Source organism: Leucopleurus acutus, assembly GCF_964270905.1.
Source record: "Leucopleurus acutus genome assembly, chromosome: 4".
Taxonomy (NCBI): Eukaryota; Metazoa; Chordata; class Mammalia; order Artiodactyla; family Delphinidae; genus Leucopleurus; species Leucopleurus acutus.
In genome coordinates, this window is record NC_139146.1 from 144,525,810 (window position 1) to 144,548,245 (window position 22,436).

Genomic DNA, 22,436 nt, shown 5'->3' on the forward strand with positions numbered 1-22,436 from the left:
CAAGAAGCCAGACTTTTGCTCAGTAGAAAATATAATTATGCAAGTAACTACAGAAATGTGGTGTGCAAGTACAGCTTCATTAATGAGTTATGACAGTTGAAGGATGTTCTTGAGGGAAAGATAAGCATTTGCCAGATGTCCATTGGCCTGTGGTAAATCTTAGATTTAAAGATCTATTTGCAGAGAAATATAGACAGCTGCCAGCCTGGGCTAGGAATTTTTAAATGTCTCCTTTACTTGAATGAAATACAATATAAAATAGCATGCTTTTGCAAATTAACAACAAGCAACAACCCCTTCATTTTCATGCAGAATTATGTAGTATTTGACCAAATGGGAAAAGTTATGTTTAATTTTTAATGTTGATCCTATGGACATATATGAATCTATATACACATGTAATATTGATAAGAAATACATAATTTCTTTGGAAGCACTGACAACTTAAAAAACTCAATTAAAAACTTGCATAAAATGCTTTTCAAATAAAAACTCCAACTCAGAAGGACACTTCCACTCTGAAAGCTGTTTTTGTTCTTTCAGTCTTTAAAATAGATAGACCAAGGAACAGTAACAATTACGTTTTTTATTTCCTACATAAGAGTGTTCCCTTTATTCTGATTCTGTAAAATGTTTTTTTCCTGAAGGAAACTTATTACTTTACACTTTTTATTGACTATTTTTCTGTTCTCACATCTTTCCCACTATCTCTAAGCTCAGCATTTCCAAGAAACTTGGAAAACAGTCTCATTGTTCTGATGTGCACTTCACTTAGTGCCCCAGATGTGAATTTCCTATATACATATTTCTCCTCCAAAGGAATTTGAGGCCGTAAATCTTGGAATTTTCGTTAGTTTACTCTAGTGAATTCTTGACAGAGAACATCCCCTCACGTACTGATGTGTGGCATGTGTCACAGTTCACTTGGGTGGTGACAAGACTAGCTAATGGAAGTGGACAGGACGTGGAATGTTACGGTGACTCTGTCTCTAACAAGGAGCACCCGTTCCACAATATCTACACATGGAAAACCCAGGCCCAGAGAAACGGATTCGCTAGGAATCACCATCACCATCATTTCCTGGATCCTGAGGGGGTCTAGATAGGCAATCGGTTATTTCTGGTCGTCCTTTCCACAGACACTTGAGATACACATGTACTTGAGATATGAGCTTAGCAATCTAGATTTTTATGATTTGTGTTTGATCTTTTATGTCATGTGACTTCAGATGGAATTTTGTTTTGCGACTTGAGCTCAACTTTTTTTTTAAAGAAATTTATTTATTTTATTTACGTATTGCTGTGCAGGCTTTAGTTGCGGCGAGTGGGGGCTACTCTTTGTTGCTGTGCGTGGCCTTCTAATCGTTGTGGCTTCTCTTGTTGCGGAGCACGGGCTTCAGTGGTTGCGGCACGCAGGCTCAGTAGGTGTGGCTCATGGGCTCTAGAGCGCAGGCTCAGTAGTTGTGGCGCACGGGCTTAGTTGCTCTGCGACATGTGGGATCTTCCCGGACCAGGGCTCGAACCCCTGTCCCCTGCATTGGTGGGCAGATTCTTATCCACTGCACCTCCAGGGAAGCCCTGAGCTCAACTTTTAATCTAATATTCTGTTAATATCTCTGAAAGACTTCCTTAGTAGAGAATAAAGTATTTAATCTCACCTCTTTAAATAAGTGTTATTTATGATTTTTATTGAATTACTATAATTATTAATTTTTAGTGTGATGTAATCGTGGTGTTTATTCTTGACTATAGAATGAATTCAAAGTTATTAACAGCTAATAATTAAGTGTTTAGCATTGTGCTAAATGCTTCGCATGTGTTACCTCATTAAAACCCCGAATCCATATTAGTATCTCTAATTATAAAAAGTGGACTTTGAAATACTTTGAAATTCAGAGAGATTTTGTTGACTAGCCCAAAGATACACAGAAACTAAGTGGAAGAACTGAACTTCAAATGAAAATGTTTCTTTCTCAGTTGCCTAATCATTATAAGATTACAATACATTCTACTATTAGTGCTTAAAATCATTAACTGTAAAGCTTATAAACAATGGAAATGAAATAGTACAAATCACAAACTCACAATGACCTCCATCTAACTAATATAGCCAGTTTTAGCAAACTTTTAAAATTTTATTTTATTTATTTTTTAGCGGTACGTGGGCCTCCCACTGCCGCGGCCCCTCCCGTCGTGGAGCACAGGCTCCGGACACGCAAACTCAGCGGCCATGGCTCACGGGCCCAGCTGCTCTGCGGCATGTGGGATCCTCCCGGACCGGGGCACAAACCCATGTCCCCCGCATAGGCAGGCGGACTCCCAACCACTGCACCACCAGGGAAGCCCTTAGCAAATTTTCTAAGAAATGTTTGCTTTCTTTCTTCCTCGCTCCTCTATAGAGAGAATAAACAAGTATGCCCACCATTGTCCCATCCCAGCAGCGGTCCCCAAGGTGGGGTGTGTTTGTATGTGTAAGCAACCCAATAAAACCCAGCAGCATGGATGCAGCAAAAGAAGAGAGAAATATTTCCTCAAGTCTTTTTGATTCTCTGAGGGAAAAGCAACAGGGGAGGGAAGAGAGGAGATGACAGGTTGACATGGCTGGTTTTACGTGCCTTGTGTGTGTACCCTGCTCTTGCAATCCTTACCCAGCTGTCCTCACAAACTCAGCTGTGTCACCAAAGCAAACAACAAACCAAATGTCGACACCATTCATTATGTGTCTAAAGGCAGGACAAAAAATTCTTAAAATGCAAAGTTTTTGACTCCATTCTCTGAAGTTTGGTATATAGATACCCTATTACTCCGATGTCTTTTTACAAATAAAACTTGAATTTGATTATTTCACTGGAATATTCCATCTAGTTCTTAAAGAGAGTCAAGATTTTATTTCTATCAAGTTTTCTCCATATGTTATTGGGGTAGTGATTTATAATTCTGGTTTTGAAATATCTTCTAATATCTCTGGTTATCTCAGAAGATGCCAAAAAGTTTTCGAAAAGTCCTCCAAGAAAAATGTTGAAACATCTCTAGAGGGCTGTTAAAATAATTCCTCTATTTTTCTCCTTCCAGAATCGCACCATGCCAAACTACAAACTCACTTATTTTAATATGAGGGGGAGAGCAGAAATTATTCGTTATATATTTGCATATTTGGACATAAAGTATGAAGACCACAGAATAGAACAATCTGATTGGCCTGAAGTCAAGTCAAGTAAGTAGCACAAATGTAGTTCATGGAAATGTATGTAGAGAAAATGTTTCCAGAACCTTTTGTCTTTCCTCAGGGAAAGGAAAATAGAAAGGTTTTTAAATCTCATGTAGCTTTACACTGAGAAGCAGCAGTTCAGGCAAGTTAAATAAATGCTCTGTGACCCAGAAAATTTCCTATTGAGGTGAAAACACAAAACTGACAGAGGGGGCATATAAAAATAACACAACATGAAGCTTTATCAGAAGAGCTGAAATGGAGGAAATACTGAAGTCAAACTTTTGACCATTGGACTAGCCTGGGCTTGCTCAGATATCACTAACATTTGGATGATAGATAAGAGAAGCTGCTGTAACAGAAAACAAAACTCAGATGGCTTAAATAACAAGGAAATGAATTGTACCACATAACGGAAAATCCAGAAGTAGGCCAGGTTTCAAAGGATGGCTTTATCCATTTTTCCTCCTCAGTGTGTTGGCTAAATCATGAAGCTGGTAGCAATATGTTTGCTGCAATTCCAGCCTCGCAGTGTTGAAAAGCAATTTTGAGAGGCTAGAGGAGAAAGCACTGCTTCCTTAAGTGTTCCCAGAAGAATGAGGAAAAACTTTCCAGGAGACCTCAGCAAACCTCTCATGTTTCACTGGCTCAGATTGGGTCACGTGTCCATTTCTGAACCAATCATTGGCAAAGGGAGTGGGAGGAACCTTAGAATCATCTAGTCCACCTCTGAAGTAGGGGATGGAAGCAGTTTTCATGAGGCTTTGTGACCGTATGAGAGAGGGGCGGGTACGTGAACAAAACTGGGGTCTGTCTGATCAGAGGAAAGAGCAAATTTACAAATTGGGCGGGTAACACAATGAAAACATGCTTCTTAGCACTCAGGACAGTGAGGAAGAATTAGAAATATTATTAAACAAACAAAAGTGTGTGGTTTTCAGTTAAGTTGTAAGTCATCCTCTAGATGCTTGCCATGTTCCCTGGAAATACTAAGTGTCTAAAATTTATATTTTTACGCTAGATTATTAAAATTTCAGATAAAGATGAAGCTGAAGAAAACAACTATATAGCATTTGTAGGCTATCAGAACTGGATAGTCTGCAGACCCTATTTCATTTAATTTCTCTAACACGTCAACAGGGGATGTATTATTGTTTCTATTTTATAGTTGGATTAACTATTAATTTTATAGTTGGAAGCACACAGAGTTTAGGTACTTTTTCCAAGTTCACAGCCCTAGCAAGGTACAGCTGATTTTCAAACACAGGTCCATCTAATACTATAGCCCAAGTTATTTGCACTAGATAATGCCAACAAAAATAATACCATGATAATTGACGTATTCACAATAAGTATTGCCACTTGCCTTTTGGAAGCATGAGTTTCTCTGAAGTCATTGCCCCTGTAATTACTCCTTTTCTTACCAGAGAACTCTTCTCCGATGGGATAGAATATCTTATTTCCTGTTCTTCTGAAACTTTACCTTTAATATCCAAGCATTTCTTCTGATATCAGAATTTGTACATGAGCTTCTGTGGACATAAAATAGGTGAATATTAAATTTATCCATTAAATAAGTCAAGATGAATAGCCAGTTGTGGAGGTATTACATATAACAAATTCTGCCTTTTAGTTTTTAGATATAAGTTCTTTGTATTCTTTATACCCTATTCTACCTTAACTTTTCATTGTTATTAAAAATGGAAGTACTGCATTTTCTTAATGTTTTCACATATTCTTAGAATTGAAAGGGATCTTAAAGTTAATGATGGTTAAGCTACAGTTTCAAATGCTTTAACATACACCCAACACAAAAATGGCTTAAAGAGGAGAAAAATTTATTTCTTTTGCATAAAAGCCCAAGTTAGTATAGCAGTTCTGCCCCATGATGTTGTCAATGATGAGGCTCTTTCATTTCTGTTCATCTGCACCCGTAGTGGGTTCTTATTGACACAGTGTGAATAGTTCACCGTCCTTCCATATTCCAACTCACAGAAAGTGCAGAAGAGGGAAGAGAACACACCTCTTCCTTTTAACAGCCTGACCAGGAAGTTGCACACATCACATCAGTTATATCTGTTTGGCAAGAAATTAGTCACGTGGTCATGCATTACTACGAAGGAAGCTGGGGAATGTTGACTTTATTGTGGACAACCATTTGCCCAGCTAAAAATCCAGGATTTTATTACTTTGAGAAAAAAAGCAAAGAATAGATATTGAAAAGCAGTTTCTATTACAAACTGTATCTGGTATTGTCTCCTGTCCAATTTAGGGATGCTCTCTGGTGTTTGAAACTCGCTATGACCATCCCCTCTGCTATAATCTAGAATATCATTGGATATTTCTATTAAAATTTTCTTCCTGGTCAAACCTGGTAGATTGTACACATGTGTTTAATCTCTCCTTTAATAACATTAAAGTACTTAAAAAAAAGTCACCACCACCCCAAGGACAAAGAAATCAACCTTGAATATGATAGCACAAAATTCTGGAAGCTAGAAAACCGGTCAAAGAATGGTAAGGTCACTTACCATTAAGGCCAGTGATGCTCAAATATAAGCCTGGAGGAGGAGAAGGCAAGCTAAATCACCCCAAAGATCCTCCAGAGGGTCAGGAATTGGTTGCAAAAGATAACTTTAAGAGCTGAGCTGATACAGGGTTGCCTGGAAAAATATGAAGAAGCAGTATGACCACAAGTTCCCTCTCTCTCCCTGGAAGAAGCATAGAGATTACTTTCAAGAGGATGGACCAGAGGATTCTAGGACACCAGGCATGTCTCGGACACAATGCTACAGTAAACATGGCATTCAGTGGAAGTCTAGAAACTAGATGGTGGGACCAACAGCCCTTTCCCCTGCTCTACAATCAATGGCAACCAGACTAATATCCCTCACACAGGAAATGGGAGGAATTCTCTCTGGGGAAGCTGATCAGTCTAAGAAAAACGTCTAACAGATACTGAACAGATGGGGATCCCTCAATGAATTTGCCTAGCCCAATCTGTGGGCAAGCCCCTCCTATGCACACTGAGGTTCCAGTGAGCGTTTACCTCTTTGCCCTTTTAAATAGTAATGGCAAGTCAAAAGTTAACCCATATTTGCGAAAACTCTCTAATATAAAACAGACCTAAAACCAAACACCTCTGGAGATGTCAAGACGGTATAGCAAGAAAACAAGTTCAAAAATATAAAATCCTCAGAGAAAAGAGAAGATATTCTATACAATCTTAAAGGGATGTACGGAGACAAAAAGTTCTTGGAAATGAATGTCGGATACAAAGAAATCAATAAAATGATGAAAACTAAGTAAATCCCCCAGAAAGCACAATAGGAAAAAAACGAAAAATAAGAGAAAAAAGATAAGGAAAATTGAGAATGAACCAGTTTAGGAGGTCCAACATCTCCATGAAATTCTGGAAAGGGAGAACAAAAGGAGAGGGAGGAAAACTTAAAAGAATCTTCCTTATACAAAATTGAAATTACCTCCATGTGGCTTTCATACATTGGTCTTGGACTTACCATTTTAATCCATGGAGAACAAATTATTTTTTCTCTCACATCCAGTTATTATAAGACATTTAGTAAATTTAAGACATCATAGAGAAAAAGACATTGCAGTATAGTCACTTTAATGAAAACTCTGAAGATAAGGAAGGTCTTTGGCTGAATTCAGAATTGAGTCCCTAGGTAACTCATTACCTGTATCTCTATTTAGATGTCAACTTTTGGAGCTTCCTTGATCGTTTCTCTGATCATTATTGTGAAATTCAGTGCACCCTTCCCACCCCTGACTCTACTTCTTGATTTAGGTACTATTTCCTATGGACTGTCTGAGATCCGCCATCACATCTAGGTTCAAAGGACAACTCTCTTCTCTTCCTGGAGTGTTCCATTTATTTCCCCTGGTTTGGGTTTGCTCACCACCCAAGTAGAACAAGCTTCTGTTAGACTCTGTCTGCTAATTTACGTGTAGTGCCTGTGCCTGCAAGCATAGGAACAGCACAGAGCAGAATGGGACCATCGCTCCTGGCACAAGTGTAGACATTTTTCTAAGACGTTTTTACCAAGATCACAGTAGCTATGTTGGCAGCCGTATCATACTGAGGCCTTGCATTCAGCACCACTAAATCTCTTAAAGCTTTTTGACAGGTGCTCCTGTTAAGTTACAACTCCAACACCATGAAATTCTTTTTTTCTGGAACCAAATAAAGGACTTAGCATTTGTCTTCTTAAATTGCTTCTTGTTAGATGCAGCCCATATTCCAATTGTTAGCAATTATTCCAAGCTTGGCTAAAATGCTTCCAGTAGCTGAAAGCTTACCACCTCATAAGAAAACACATTCCATTGTAATAGCTCCAAAGGTAAGAGAATTATTCTTCATCTTGAGTTCAAATATGCCCTTTAGGACTTCCCTGGTGGTGCAGTGGTTAAGAATCTGCCCGCCAATGCAGGGGACACGGGTTCGAGCGCTGATCCGGCAAGATCCCACATGCCGCGGGGCAACTAAACCCTTGCGCCACAACTACTGAGCCTGCGCTCTAGAGCCCGTGAGCCACAACTACGGAGTCCGTGCTCTGCAACAAGAGAAGCCACCGCAATGAGAAGCCCGCGCACCGCAACGAAGAGTAGCCCCCGGTCTCTGCAACCGGGGAAAATCCCGCGCGCAGCAACAAAGACCTAACGCAGCCCACCACCAAAAAATTAATTAATTAATTAAAATATGCCCTTTAAAAATTTCTTCTTGGTTCTCATTCTGCATTTTAGAGATAGTCCAAATAAGTAAGATTATTTTTCCATTTGATAGCTACGTCATGTTGGAGATGGTGTTTATGTTCCACTTCATTTGTTCTGTCCTCTTCGGTGAAGAGTGGTAGAAGTTCTTCAGCCAATCCTCATATCATGTGATTTTCAGACCCTCTCTAACTTGGATACTATCCTCTGGGCTTGCTCTGATTTTTAATGTCTTTCAAAAACATGGCTCTTAGAACTAGAAAACAGCTGAGTAAGAGTTCCAACTGGATTTCACCTCTCACTTGGCTCTCACCTCTATCAGGTGTGTGATCTGGACTATTTCTATAACCTCTCTTCACCTCATTTCCTCATTTATAAAATGAGATGGTAGTTAATACCTACTTCATAGGGTTGTTGTAAGTACCAGAAGACTGAATGGGCATGTTAAACATTTAGTACAATGCCTAGCGCAAAAGGAAGCACCCCTCAAAATGTCAGGCATGTTAATTCCCTCTTGATTACATACTTTGCTTCAAATAAGGCATCACAGTTTGTATCAGTTTTATTTGGGACTTTGTTTTGCTCACTGCAGTATCTCAAACACCTGGAATAGGACTTGGCACACTTATTAGGTAAGTGTTCAAAGATGTTTTTATTCCTGATGTGAACTGTAGTTCATCTTGTACTTATTCAGTGCAAACGAAAGACGCTTGAAGGTTGATTCTAGTAGTTGTGTTACAGTCATGGGATTATGAGTGGCACTTTATTCTTTTCCCTGTATCCAAAACAATTATATGTCCCAGCCTAAGGCACTGGTTGGGAAAATTGTGATTAATTCGTATGGCAAAATGTATGCTTTAAAAAATGATGTTTTATTGATTTAGAAAGATTTTAAAAGGTATTATCAAATTTAAAAAAGTGGTTTACAAACATATATACATTATGATTTTGTTTTGATATATATATGGGAAAGCAATTAAAATATTTATCATTATGTGGTAGAATTATTCTATAATGAAGTGTTAGAATTTTTCTATAATGAAGAATAATAAATTATTCTCTGACAAAACTATAATAGAATTTTTCTATAATGAAGAATAATAAATTATTCTCTGACAAAAATATAATAGGTTTAGATAAGAAAACAAAGTAGGATTTACAGATAAATATTAATACACCTGCTATGAATCTGTCCTATATTTGTACAAATATGCTTGTCGCTTACTATATACTTCAAATGATCAATAAGAATTTGGCTAAGTTCCTTATCATAACTCAATATCAAACTCTTCATATTCCTCAGACTATGGTTTTAAAGAATAATTAATGTAATCTCTGAGGACTGAAAGTTTAATAAGGCTTTAAAAGTTTAAAAAAATTATATAGTAAGTGAGATAATATATAATATATATCGATAGTATCACTGTAAACTTGGGGTTTAGACCCAGTTCTGTCACTAAGTCTATAGCAGCTCTTCTAACAACTCTTCTTTTCCCCTTTTCTAAAAAAATTGGGGTATAGTCACTGTTCAATGTTATATAAGTTGCAGATGTACAATATAGTGATGCACAATTTTTAAAGGTTATACTCCATTCATAGTTATTATAAAATATTGGCTGTATTCCCCATGTTGTACAATATATCCTTGTAGCTTATTTTATACCTAATAGTTTGTACCTCTTACTCCCCCACCTCTATCTTGTCCCTCCCCTCTTCCCTCTCTCCACTTGTAGCCACTCATTTGTTCTCTATGTCTGTGAGTCTGTTTCTTTTTCTAACAACTCTCTTTTTTTAAACTTGTAAAATGTAAAGATTCCACTAGGCGATGCCTAATGTCCCTTCTAGAATTAATATTCAAGAATTCTGTAACATTACTATCATGTTTTATTTCCACAATTATCAGTAAAATGGAAGTATTATAACTTGATTTTGTTCTGGAAGTTGATTCTTTGCCATTTTATTTTAAGCTCTTCCATTTGGCAAAATTCCCATTTTGGAAGTCGATGGATTGAACCTTCACCAGAGCCTAGCAATAGCAAGATATCTGACCAAAAATACAGGTAATATATTTATTGTGTGTACAGTTTTTGATAACTGAAAAAAAAAACATGGCATATATTCAATATTCATTAAGTAACGTTATTACTGAATGGGATTAAAATATAGTGCAAAGGAGAATGGGATTCAGTGCCAGAGAAGTATAAATATACCATCTCTACCAGTTTAATTTCCCCTGAGTTCCCTAGACAATTAATTTTATACTGCCTGCAGTCTCTCCTGCCCCACACTTCCTTGTCCTCAATCCCTTATTGGAATTTAGCTGAAAAATTAGACAGATGTGTCTGAACCCAAACTTTTGCTAGCATGCATATCACAGGTTATCAGAGAAGATTAATTAATGGGAAATACGTGTGGCATAGGAAGGCTGAAATGACTCATACTATTAAAATCATGTACCCAATGTCTTTCATCCTAATCATGCTAAAAAAAACAGAAGGAGAGTCTTCTTTGCCTCCATAAAGTGCCATCTGAGGCCTCCTGAGTGGGTAGTTGGCTACTGGATTGTTTATTTAGTGCATGTGCTAACGTGATGAGATGAGGAGTAATAAGGGAAACTTAGTTCTCATCTTTGCCTGGTGCCTTCCCCCATCTTATGCTCTGCTGTCTTCTCTCCCCCCTCACACTCTCATAACACTCTTTTTGAGTGAAAGGCTACATTTGGCTTCTTTTAAAGACCCTTTCTTTACAAATAATCTGCAGAATCACCATGTCCCACTCCTGACACTGGCACCCTCTTTGCTACCCCCAAAACCACTATGATCCAAGCTGTAGAGACATGGTTATCTTTTTTTTTTTTAAATTCGTTTAATTAATTAATTTATTTATTTGGCTGTGTTGGGTCTTCGTTTCTGTGCGAGGGCTTTCTCTGGTTGCGGCGAGCAGGGGCTACTCTCCATCGCGGTGCACGGGCCTCTCACTGTCGCGGCCTCTCCTGTTGCGGAGCAGAGGCTCCAGATGCGCAGGCTCAGTAGTTGTGGCTCATGGGCCCAGTTGCTCAGCGGCAAGTGGGATCTTCCCAGACCAGGGCTTGAACCCGTGTTCCCTGCATTGGCAGGCAGATTCTCAACCACTGCGCCACCCAGGAAGGCCGAGAGACATGGTTATCTTACCAATAAAATGGGCCATAATTACTAGACCTTCATTTTTGGACCAAAGTAATGTATGTATGTTAAAAATACAAAAATTTGTGTTACACTAACACATTTCAGCCAACAAAATTTTTTGGAAGTTTAAAAGAGATGGAGGGACTTCCTTTGTGGTCCAGTGGCTAAGCCTCTGCACTCCCAGTACAGGGGGCCTGGGTTCGATCCCTGGTCAGGGAACTAGATCCCACATGCCACAACTAAGAATTCACATGCAGCAACCAAAAAAAAAAAAAAAAAAGATCCCATATGCTAAGACACAGCAGAGCCAAATAAATTAATAAATAGATAGATAGATAGCTAAATATAAGAGATGGAGATGACTTCTGACTATGGAAATTTGACTTTGAAGTGGAAATGACATTTGAGTTCAGCCTGAAAAGATACCTAGACTTTCAAGAGAAATATTTGGACTTGAGCAGTGTTTCTCAAATTTTATGTAGATCAGGATCACTTGGAGGTTCATTAAAACAGATTGTTCAGCCTTGTCTCCAGAGATTGTGATTCAATAGGCCTAGGGTGGGAAATTTGCATTCTTACCAATTTCCCAGATGATGCTTATGCAGCTGGTCCATGGAACTCACTTAGAGAATCTCTGGACTAGAACATTCCAGACAGAAAAAATGGCAGGAGAAAAAGAAAAGAACTTCAAAATTTGCTGGGTGGAGCGGAAGCAGAAAGAGAAAGGGATGGAAAAATAGATTCTGGTAAGAAAGAGCCAGAGTATTAATGTCATCCCTTAAACAATTGTAGAGTTTTTTTGGGTTTTTTTTGCGGTACATGGGCCTCTCACCGTTGCGGCCTCTCCCGTTGCAGAGCATGCGGCCTCTCCCATTGCAGAGCACAGGCTCCGGACGCGCAGGTTCAGCGGCCATGGCTCATGGGCCCAGCCGCTCCGCGGCATGTGGGATACTCCCGGACTAGGGCACGAACCCGTGTCCTCTGCATCGGCAGGCAGACTCTCAACCACTGCGCCACCAGGGAAGCCCCTGTAGAGCTGTGTTTAAATTGAGATATAATTCACATATAACATTACATTAGTTTCAGGTGTATGACATAATGATTCAGTACATGTATATATTGCTAAATGATCACACAGTAAATCTAGTTAACATCCATCACCTCACATAGTTACAGATTTTTTTCCTTGTGATGAGAACTTTTAAGAACTACTCTCTTAGCCACTTTCAAATAGATGGTATTCTTAGCTATACTCACCATGCTGTACATTACATCGCCAGGGCGTATTTATCTTCTAACTGGAAGTTTATATCTTTTGACCACTTCCACCCATTTTACTGCCCCTACCCCTGCTCCTGCCTCTGGTAACCATCTGTTCTCTGTATCTTTGAGTTAGTTATTAGCAGTAATTTTTAAAGATTCCAATATGAGTGAGATCACACAGTGTTTGTCTTTCTCTGTCTGACTTCAACTTTAAATTTTTATCTGGAAAAGCAACATAACCATGGCTATGAGCTTAGGAAGATTATTCTGGCCATACTTTGTTTGGCATGACTGCAGGGGTGCCTATTTGGGAAATATGAGAAAGTTTGTGAAGACAGAATCATCCTAGGGTTAGAAGACATACTGGCATGTGGAGGGAAGTCTATTTGAGCAGGAGAGTAAGGGCCAGGCAGATGACACCTGGACATAGCTCCTTATTCCCATAGCTCCTTGGCCTTATCCTCTTCCTCGTCCTCTTCTTAAAAGAAAAAGTTCCTTAACTTGCAGTATCCTTTCCATTGTCTGTCTTTCCCAGTTAGCCGTAAGTGCCATGCAGGCAAGGAATTGATCTCCTTTGTTCACTGCTGTAGCCCCAGTTGCGGCTGACCCCAAAGGATACATAGAGAACTATCCCAAAGGAAGCTGAGAGGGCTTCCCTGGTGGCGCAGTGGTTGAGAGTCTGCCTGCCGATACAGGGGACGCGGGTTCGAGCCCCAGTCTGGGAAGACCCCACATGCTGCGGAGCAGCTGGGCCCGTGAGCCATGGCTGCTGAGCCTGCGCGTCAGCAGCCTGTGCTCCGCAACGGGAGAGGCCGCAACAGTAAGAGGCACGCGTACCGCAAAAAAAAAAAAAAAGAAGCTGAGAATATGGCTCTGGAATTTGGGACTAAACATGTTGAATGAGTCATCTGTATAAAATTGACAGCTGAAGCCTTGAGTGTGGAAGTCAAAGTAGGGATGAAAATGAGTGAAGAGACCTTGTGATACAATTCGGAGGGATTTCTCAAGGTCAGAAAGAAGAATCAGTCTTTGAACATCACACACGTGAAAATATAGATAGCTTACAGAAGAACGCTAATTACTAAGGCATTTTCTTTCACTTTTAACAGCTTTATTGAGGCGTGATTTACATACAGTTCACCATTGTCAGTATATACAGTTCCTTGATTTTTAGTAAATTTATACATTTGTACAAAAGTAACCTATTTTATATTTTTATTTTTTATTAAAGTTACAAGTTATAGGCGTACAATATAGTGATTCACAATTTTTAAAGTTACACTCCATTCACAGTTATAATAAAATATTGGCTATATTCCCTGTGTTGTGCAATATATCCTTGTAGCTTATGTTATACATAATAGTTTGTACCTCTTAATCCCCTACTCCTATATTGCCTCTCCCCGGCCCCACTGGTAACCACTAGTTTATTCTCTGTATCTGTGAGTCTGCTTCTTTTTTGTTATATTCACTAGTTTATTGTACTTTTTAGATTCCACATATAAGTGATATCATACAGTATTTGTCTTCCTCTGTCTGACTTATTTCACTTAGCATAATACCCTCTAATTCTATCCATGTTGCTGCAAATGGCAAATATTCTTTCATTCTTTTTTATGGCTGAGTAATATTCCATTGTGTGTATGTATATATATATATATATATATATATATGTATACCATATCTTCTTTATCCATTCATCTGTTGATAGACACTTAGGTTGCTTCCTTATCTTGGCAATTGCAAATAATGCTGGTATGAACATTGGGGTGAATGTATCTTTTTGAATTAGAGATTTTGTCTTTTCCATATGTATGCCCAGGAGTGGAATTGCTGGGTCATATGGTAGTTCTATTTTTAGCTTTTTGACAAACTTCCCTACTGTTTTCCACAGTGGCTGCTCCAATTTACATTCCCACCAACAGTGTAGGAGGGTTCCCTTTTTCTTTTTCTCCACATCCTTGCCAACATTTGTTACTTGTGTCCTTTTTGATGATAGCCATATTGACAGGTGTGAGGTGATATCTCATTGTGGTTTTGATTTGCATTTCCCTGATGACTAGTGATGTTGAGCATCTTTTCATGTGCCTGTTGGCCATCTGCATGTCCTCTTTGGAAGAATATCTATTCAGTTCTTCAAACCAGTTTTTAGTTAGATTATTTGTCCTTTTGATGTTGAGTTGTATGAGCTGTTTGTATACATTGGATATTAATCCCTTATCGGTCATATCATTTGCAAATATTTTCTCCCATTCAGTAGATTGTCTTTTCATTTTGTTGACAGTTCCCTTGGCTAAAATGTAACCTATTTTAGAATGCTTCTACACTGAATCATTTTAGAATGATTCCTTAGCAAAATGATGGTCAGTGAATGGCAGTAAAGAAAAAAAACAACACTTCTATTATTTTAAACTTATAGTTCCCAGGAAGCAAACAAATGCTCCTGACAAAAAATTATCTGCACATGTAACAGTAATTCTTTCTACAAGATAAATGATAATGTATGTACAGGTTATTTATTGTAGTATCACTTGCACTAGCAAAAGACTGGAAACAAACCTAATCAGTTGAGGCTAGTTAAATAAATTGTGGCACTTCCACTTAAAGGAATCCCATGTACCTGAAAAAAGAGCAAGGATGCCCTTAAGGGACTTGTAAGAAAAGACCTCTAGGATATATGGGGGAGGTGCGTTTTGAGTGGGATTCCGATTCTTATTTTCATTAAGAAACAATGGAAGAATACAAAATAAATGAATGAAAATGGTTACCAATATGGTAGGTAGGTAAGGAAGCAAAATGAAGTGAATGGGTCAGAGGTGGAAGTTAGTCTTCACCGGACACTGTTTTATATTGTTTTGAATTTTTGAACCATATTAATATATTGCCTATTTTTAAAAAAGTTTTACTATAGTAAAATAAATTGAGCATATTCTTGGGCATAAAATGGCCTGTCTCTATTCCATAGATTTGGCTGGAAAAACAGAATTGCAACAATGTCAAGTTGATGCAGTCGTGGACACATTGGATGATTTCATGTCTCGTTTTCCTTGGGCAGAGAGAAAACAAGATATAAAAGTAATGTGATCAGTTTGCTGTTACTGCTATTAATCATATCCACTTGCCAAACATTGTTAGGTGCTTTTCAAAGTTCCTTTTTATAAAAGTAAGACATACATCTAGTTTTAAAATATCAAATTATATTAAAAAGTTTAAAACAAATTACTACAGTGATTCCCAGCCTTACCTCTTCATATTAACCCTTTCTCAGATGCAACCCTCATTTTAACACTTTTAGCTGTTTCTTTAGGATTTATATATCTCCATATTTTCTATAGGATATGTAAATATGGCTTTCTTTGATTCACAAATTTTCGATAGTTTGGGCCTCTCACTGTTGTGGCCTCTCCCGTTGCGGAGCACAGGCTCCGGACGCGCAGGCTCAGCGGCCATGGCGCATGGACCCAGCCTCTCTGTGGCATGTGGGATCTTCCCGGACCGGGGCGCGAACCCGCGTCCCCTACATCGGCAGGTGGACTCTCAACCACTGTGCCACCAGGGAAGCCCTAGATAGTTCTGATAGACTTATTATAGTAATTAGAATTTATCTCTTACATAGTCATTCTCTTTGCTTCCCTTCCCCCAAACTCCTAATATTAAAATTTTGTGGTGAGGGGGCTTCCCTAGTGGCGCAGTGGTTGAGAGTCCGCCTGCCAATGCAGGGGACACGGGTTCATGCCCTGGTCTGGGACGATCCCACATGCCACGGAGAGGCTGGGCCCGTGCACCATGGCCGCTGAGCCTGCACGTCCGGAGCCTGTGCTCCGCAACGGGAGAGGCCGCAACAGTGAGAAGCCCGCGTACCACAAAAAAAAAAAAAAAAAAAAAAATTGTGGTGAAATCTATATTCAGTCATTACATTAGTATGCCTATGCAGATACTGTACAAAACTGTGCATCATGGTATTCTTTGATTATATTTCGTTTCTCACTTTCCTCCTCAAATTAGTAATTGTCTTTTTTTCATTTGCTTAATTCTTTTTTACTTTTATTGCTGAACCTTCCCACACTATCCAATGGCCTGCCAATGCAATTTTTCACAAAAGTCAATGATATCAGATAATCTACTGTTTCCATTATTTTCTTGGAGCTATCGAGCCAGAGATTTCCATTCTCCTTTGTAGAGCTGTCTAGGATTTTGCACAGCTGTCATCATTGGACTTTCCTTCACTGCCATCCCAGGAACGTCTTTCTCTTGAGCTGGAGTCCTGTTTCCTGGATGACGTACTCTGTTTTTATTTACTCCCTTGTTTACTTGGGACACATCTCCAGTATTCGTATCTCTTATCCTCAAGACTTCTTCATGTAAAATTTTGGAAACTGTTGTTATCCTCATTTTCCAGATGAAGAAATTGAGGTTCATGTAGTGTAAATAACTTACCTAAGGTTACTTAGCTGGTAAGTGGTACACAAGGAATTCAAATCCCAGACACTCTGGCTCGGACTCCATGTTCTTAACCACTGGATGTAATGCCACAGTGGTAGCAGCCATTCAAAACAGCTGTGTAGGAGTATTTATGTACATGTTATGGCTTAAGGCCTGTATCCAAAAGCTACAGCACAGAACAAATGGCAGTCTTATCAACTTACTTAAGCAATTTATTCTAAATACTTTTTGTTTAATTAGGACCCTCTGATTTAAATAGAGATATTTGGAACATAAAAGTATTCACATTTACCGATTCCTTGACATAAACGTAAGGTGTGTGGGGAGACACACACACATACGTATATATACAGATACCTGACTAACCAGAACAGAGTCTTAAATAAAAACTCATCTTTGAGGATAGAAATACATTTGGGCTCTGGAGTCAGACTGCCAGGCTTGAATCCTGATTCTCTTTTTACCAGTTGTCAGTTAACTCCCTATCAAATTTTCAGATTCTATGTCTGTAAAGTAGGGATATCATAGAATCTGCTTCAAAGTATGTTGGGAGGATTAAATGGTAGCATAAGTACCTATGGCTAGGTGGAAAGTATTCACTAAATATTAGTTATTATAGTGTTTTCATATAATTCAGTGCTCATTGTTTTTCCTTTTATTTGTCAGACATGACATCTATATTTCACATATCCTTATAAATGCAGAGACAAGTAGATGCATAATTCTCAATTTAGAAAAAAGTATCTAAAGGTTTTTGTTCCATGTGGGCTTGCCCTTCTCTACTTCTCTATTTTTCCATTCTCCTTTTCTCCCAAAGGAAAATGTTCTTTGAACATTTATGATAAGGGGAACTCTACCTTTGTATTAGAATAACAATGCTCTTACGTGCTACCTACCTCAGAAAAACAAATTCACAGGACATATTCCAAGTTCATGAATAAATCATATGAAGGGACATGTTGCAGAAATAATTGTGAATAGCTAGACTATCTGATTAATAAGCAGGACCTGGCCAGAATACAATGAAAAATACACAGTTCTTTTGCATCTTATTACTTAGTCTCTCCGTAGTGGGCTGCATTGCTGCCACCTTGTGGTCAGATAAAATTTTCAAAAGCAGAATATTGATACAGTAAAGATGGATGAACAGTGAAAATAGTCCTCTTCTTATATGTTCTTTAAAAATCTATGGAGTACACATAATTATAAATGTTTCATGCTAAAAATTCCATTTCCAATTTAAAATTAAAAAAAATTAATTTAAAGGCAAAATATGTCTCTGAGCATTGGTCACACTGATAATCCTTGAAGTTATCACTAGTGTTTCTGTGGTTATTCAATGCATCTGTTTCAGTTTCCTCATCTGAAGAACAGGGCAGGGGGTTGGGGGGGGGGTGATGGATCAGCAGGACTGAGGGAACAGCAGTGGCCCATTTCCAATCCTAAACGATTTGGGCAGTGTGGATTTTAAAATGGTGCTTTGGAGAAATATGCAAACCTCCCTAAATCCTCTAAATGTCATTTGATAGAATACAATAGCAATGACTTTTCAATGTGCAAAAATCTCCTTCCTTATAACTCTCTGGGGGATGTGGGAGGAAATTTCTGAGTCCACCAAGTATAGGAATGGCTATCTAGGGTTTATCAGAAAAGGCTATGTAAGAAAATTTTATCTTCTTTAGGTTATTTTGGTGAGTATTCTTTAAAATGACTCTTAAATACTAATGGTTATGCTGTTTAGCAATTTACATTTCATTAGACTGATATGATTCTCACCAAACACATAAAGAGAACCTGGGCTAAGGAACTCAAGAGCACAGAGATAAGATTTTTATCTGGCACTGCATATACAAAGCATTGGTGTACCTTAAGCTGTGGAAATGCACAGTAGAAAAAGTAGCAGAATCACCCAGGTGAACGCACAGGAGTTTTTGGAAAGCTGTACAGCATCTACATCCTGTTCCATTTAACTCCCTCCTGTTTCTAGCTATTCTAGGACAGCCAAGCTGGCTATTACCTCCCCAACTGATGCTGATCTAAGCTAAGCTATGGGAAATGTCACGTGTTTCTGGGCCCATTGCCTCTTAGCTCACAGATTCTGTGGAAGGGGCTGAAGGATTCACACTATTTTATTTAGAACTATGAATATATTAACCATAGAGAGAGAACCTTATGTACAAAGGTGGTATAGAACCGTGGAAAGCATGTAAAGTCAAAATAATGACAAACTTCCCAACCTTCAGTACCTGAAATGTGGCAAACCTACGTAAATCTGTAACGATGCTTTTGCCAACTGTGCCCTACAAATATCAGGCATTATGTTATAATAATCTGTATTACCCAGCTAAGCCATAATAGTAACAAGAAGTAAGTCAGTAAATTGGTGAGATTTATCCACTATTTGACTTATCTTAATAGAGGCTGATTTTATTACAGATTTTATAATATTCATTCATTTGTGAATATTAATGATATATGTATATTTTATAATATTTTGAGTTTGGCTTACATTTCACATCCACAATACAAACCAGCCTGATTTTTGTATATAAACAAATAAATACCTCTTACCAAGAAAGAGGCCATGAATAAATTATTTGGTCTTCAAAGATTCAAGTAAAAACACAAAGATAATTTTTTTAAATGGATATATCTGTTATTTTTTCCCAAGGATATTATTTGGTTTGTAATAATATCTTACCTATTATATCAAAAGGGGGCACCTTGGATTCATTTTACAGATGATAGTCAAGGCAGAGAAATCTCACCCTAAGGTACAATGTCAAGCCAAACAGAGAAAATCTGCCCAAGAACATTACTATTTATTATGGATTACTTCCGTTAAGTGTAACTGTGAGATGAAAGACTGCTAAACTGGAGGAATCTTACAAAATAATAATATTTTATTAATAATAGTCTTACAAAATAAATTTTATTTACAAAATAAATTAATTTCTTTACCTTTAGTTAAATTATTTCACTTTAAAGGGAGTGAGCCTAAAAAAGGTAGGGAATTTTAGAAATGTAAAAACATAATGGAATCATTTTCATTAACAAAAATTAAGATAAAAAACCATGAAAAGATTTTATTGATGAAATATTTAGTCATTATATTAACAAAGAAACAATAAGAACTGATGACAATATTTATTTTTTAATCCATGAGTAATAAAGGGAAGAATAAGATCTATAGAAAATCAGACCTGAATCTCTATGCCATTCATTTAAAAAAACAAACAAGCAAGCAACCACCACCAATAACAGGTAGCTACTTCCTTTTTGAACTCATGTGGGAGAAAGAAGATGGAAAAATCTACTTCCTCTTCAACTCATTTGTTTTTCTTCTTATTATGCTTAAAGGAATCTTTTTTCTCCCTCTCTTAGGATCAGATGTTTAAGGAGCTACTCACATGTGATGCATCTCATCTTCTGCAAGATTTAGACACATACTTAGGGGAAAAAGAGTGGTTTATTGGTAACTCTGTGAGTATGTTTTACATCTTAAAAAAATACAAGCATATACATATATGGATAAACCAAAAACTTTATAAAAATGTATTGAAAAAAGTGTTACTCATAGGGATGGAGTAGGTTAGAGAGCAGGGACAAAAGCTAAACTTCTCTGAATAAAACTTTTTCAGTGGAGTTAACTTTGGAAACATGAACTAAAATATTTTATATAATTATATAACAACAACAAAAAAATTTTAAAAAGCTATCACTGACAAACTAAAGCAAAGTGAAACAAATGAACTTGTGTCAAATTGGTGCACAGGGTATGTGGAGAAGTACCTGTGGACTCTATTAGCGAAACACTATCTTAAGAAACATTGTCATTTTTAAAAACACAGTGATTTGACTATACATCTCATTATAGATATTTTCTCGGGACAAAAAAATAATAATTGTACACCAGTTTCAGTTCACGATGTACTTTTTCTTAAGGTAAAGACAACAAGCATTTTGTGTCTCTTTTTCTCGAAAAAATTACCAGTCTAGTTGTTCTGGCCACCCCTTGGACCCAGATTCTGGTCTCTAAATACTAAAAGTAACCAGAACTTCTTGGAGAAATAGCTCATTCTCAGTTTGGGACAGGAAACGTAAAACATGAGCCGGGAATACTTTGACATAATAGAACCAAATAAATTATCACAACCCCCCCCCCACAACACCAGAGTTGTGTCAGAATGACTTCGCAGTCAACTTGTAGAAGCTCTCACTGGCCAAAGACGAGAAAATTCAAGCCACAATAAGAATATTAACTGCAATGGATTGAAACAAATCAAAATGAATGAATCCATGAGTTTATGACAACCACCATCACCAAATACACACACACACACACACCTCAAAACCAAACAAAGCTTCATTGGTGACTTTTAGAAGATGTTATGGAGCCAAATTATTACAAATTTTCATTGACTTATGATGGGATTATGTCCCAATAAATCCATCGTAAATTGAAAATATCGTAAGTCAAAAAATACACCCAACCTGCTAAGTATCATAGCTTAGCCTAGCCCACCTTAAATTTGCTCAGAACACTTACATTAGCCAACAGTTTTGGGCAAAATAATCTAACACAAAGCCTTTATAATAAAGTGTTGAATATCTCACGTAATTTATTGAATATTGTAGTGAAAGTAAAAGACAGAATGGTTGTATGGGTACAGAATGATTGTAAGTGTATTAGTCGTTTACCCTCCTGATTATGTGGTTCACTGCCACTGCCCAGCATCATGAGAGAGTACCATACAGCATATCACTAACCTGGGAAAAGATCAAACTTCAAAATTCAAAGTGCAGTTTCTACTGAACATGTGTCACTTTTGCACCATGGTAAAGTCAAAAAATTGTAAGCTGAACCATCATAAGCCAGAGACTGTCTGTATTCCGAAAACTGTTAAAAACAAAAAAGTTGAGGGGTTTGAATAAAGCATTTATCGTGCCATTCCTATGCCAATTATACCTCAAGATAAAAAAAAAATGGATGGACAAAGTCTGCCTACATAAAGGTATTCTAGTTAATAAGTAAGGAAAGAGGACTTCCCTGGTGGTCCAGTGGTTAAGAATCTGCCTGCCAATGCAGGGCATACAGGTCTGATCCCTGATCTGGGAAAATCCCACATGTCGCAGAGCAACTAAGCCCATGCAGTGCGCCACAACTACTGGAGCCTGTGCACCGCAACTACTGAGCCCACGTGCTCTGGGGCCCTCGTGCTGCAACTACTGAGCCTGCGTGCTGCAACTACTAAAGCCTGTGTACCACAACCTAGAGTAGCTCCTGCTCGCCGCAACTGGAGAAAGCCCAAGTGCCACATGGAGACCCAGCGCAGCCAATAAATAAATAAATAAATAAACAAACAAACAAACAAGGAGAGTTTAAAATAAATCATCACCATTTTCCAACCCATGATGAATCAATGGATCTAAGCATTGACTATCAACAATTGTTAATATCACAAAAAAGGAGAGAACCAGACATTACGGGCCTACTGACAGAGGAGTGCACTGCCACCTATGAAGTAGTCTTGCCAAGAGAAAAATCAAATCTAAATCTGATTTAGAAGCTGTGGTAAGCTGGGGTCCCTGCTTTCAAGGAGACTCCATTCTAGGAGACGAGATAC

General features: G+C 38.0%; 1 protein-coding gene across 1 annotated transcript in view; it reads left to right on the plus strand.

The window, feature by feature from the left end:
* Positions 1-3,081: 3,081 nt before the first annotated feature.
* HPGDS (hematopoietic prostaglandin D synthase) overlaps positions 3,082-22,436 on the plus strand; it is a gene marked incomplete at both ends in the record, with an annotated part of 28,656 nt that continues 9,301 nt past the window's right edge. The window contains 4 exons of the mRNA XM_082838457.1: positions 3,082-3,214; positions 9,907-9,999; positions 15,332-15,441; positions 20,194-20,292. Of these exons, the coding sequence (XP_082694583.1) occupies positions 3,082-3,214; positions 9,907-9,999; positions 15,332-15,441; positions 20,194-20,292 (435 nt within the window). The remainder of the gene's footprint in view (positions 3,215-9,906; positions 10,000-15,331; positions 15,442-20,193; positions 20,293-22,436) is intronic.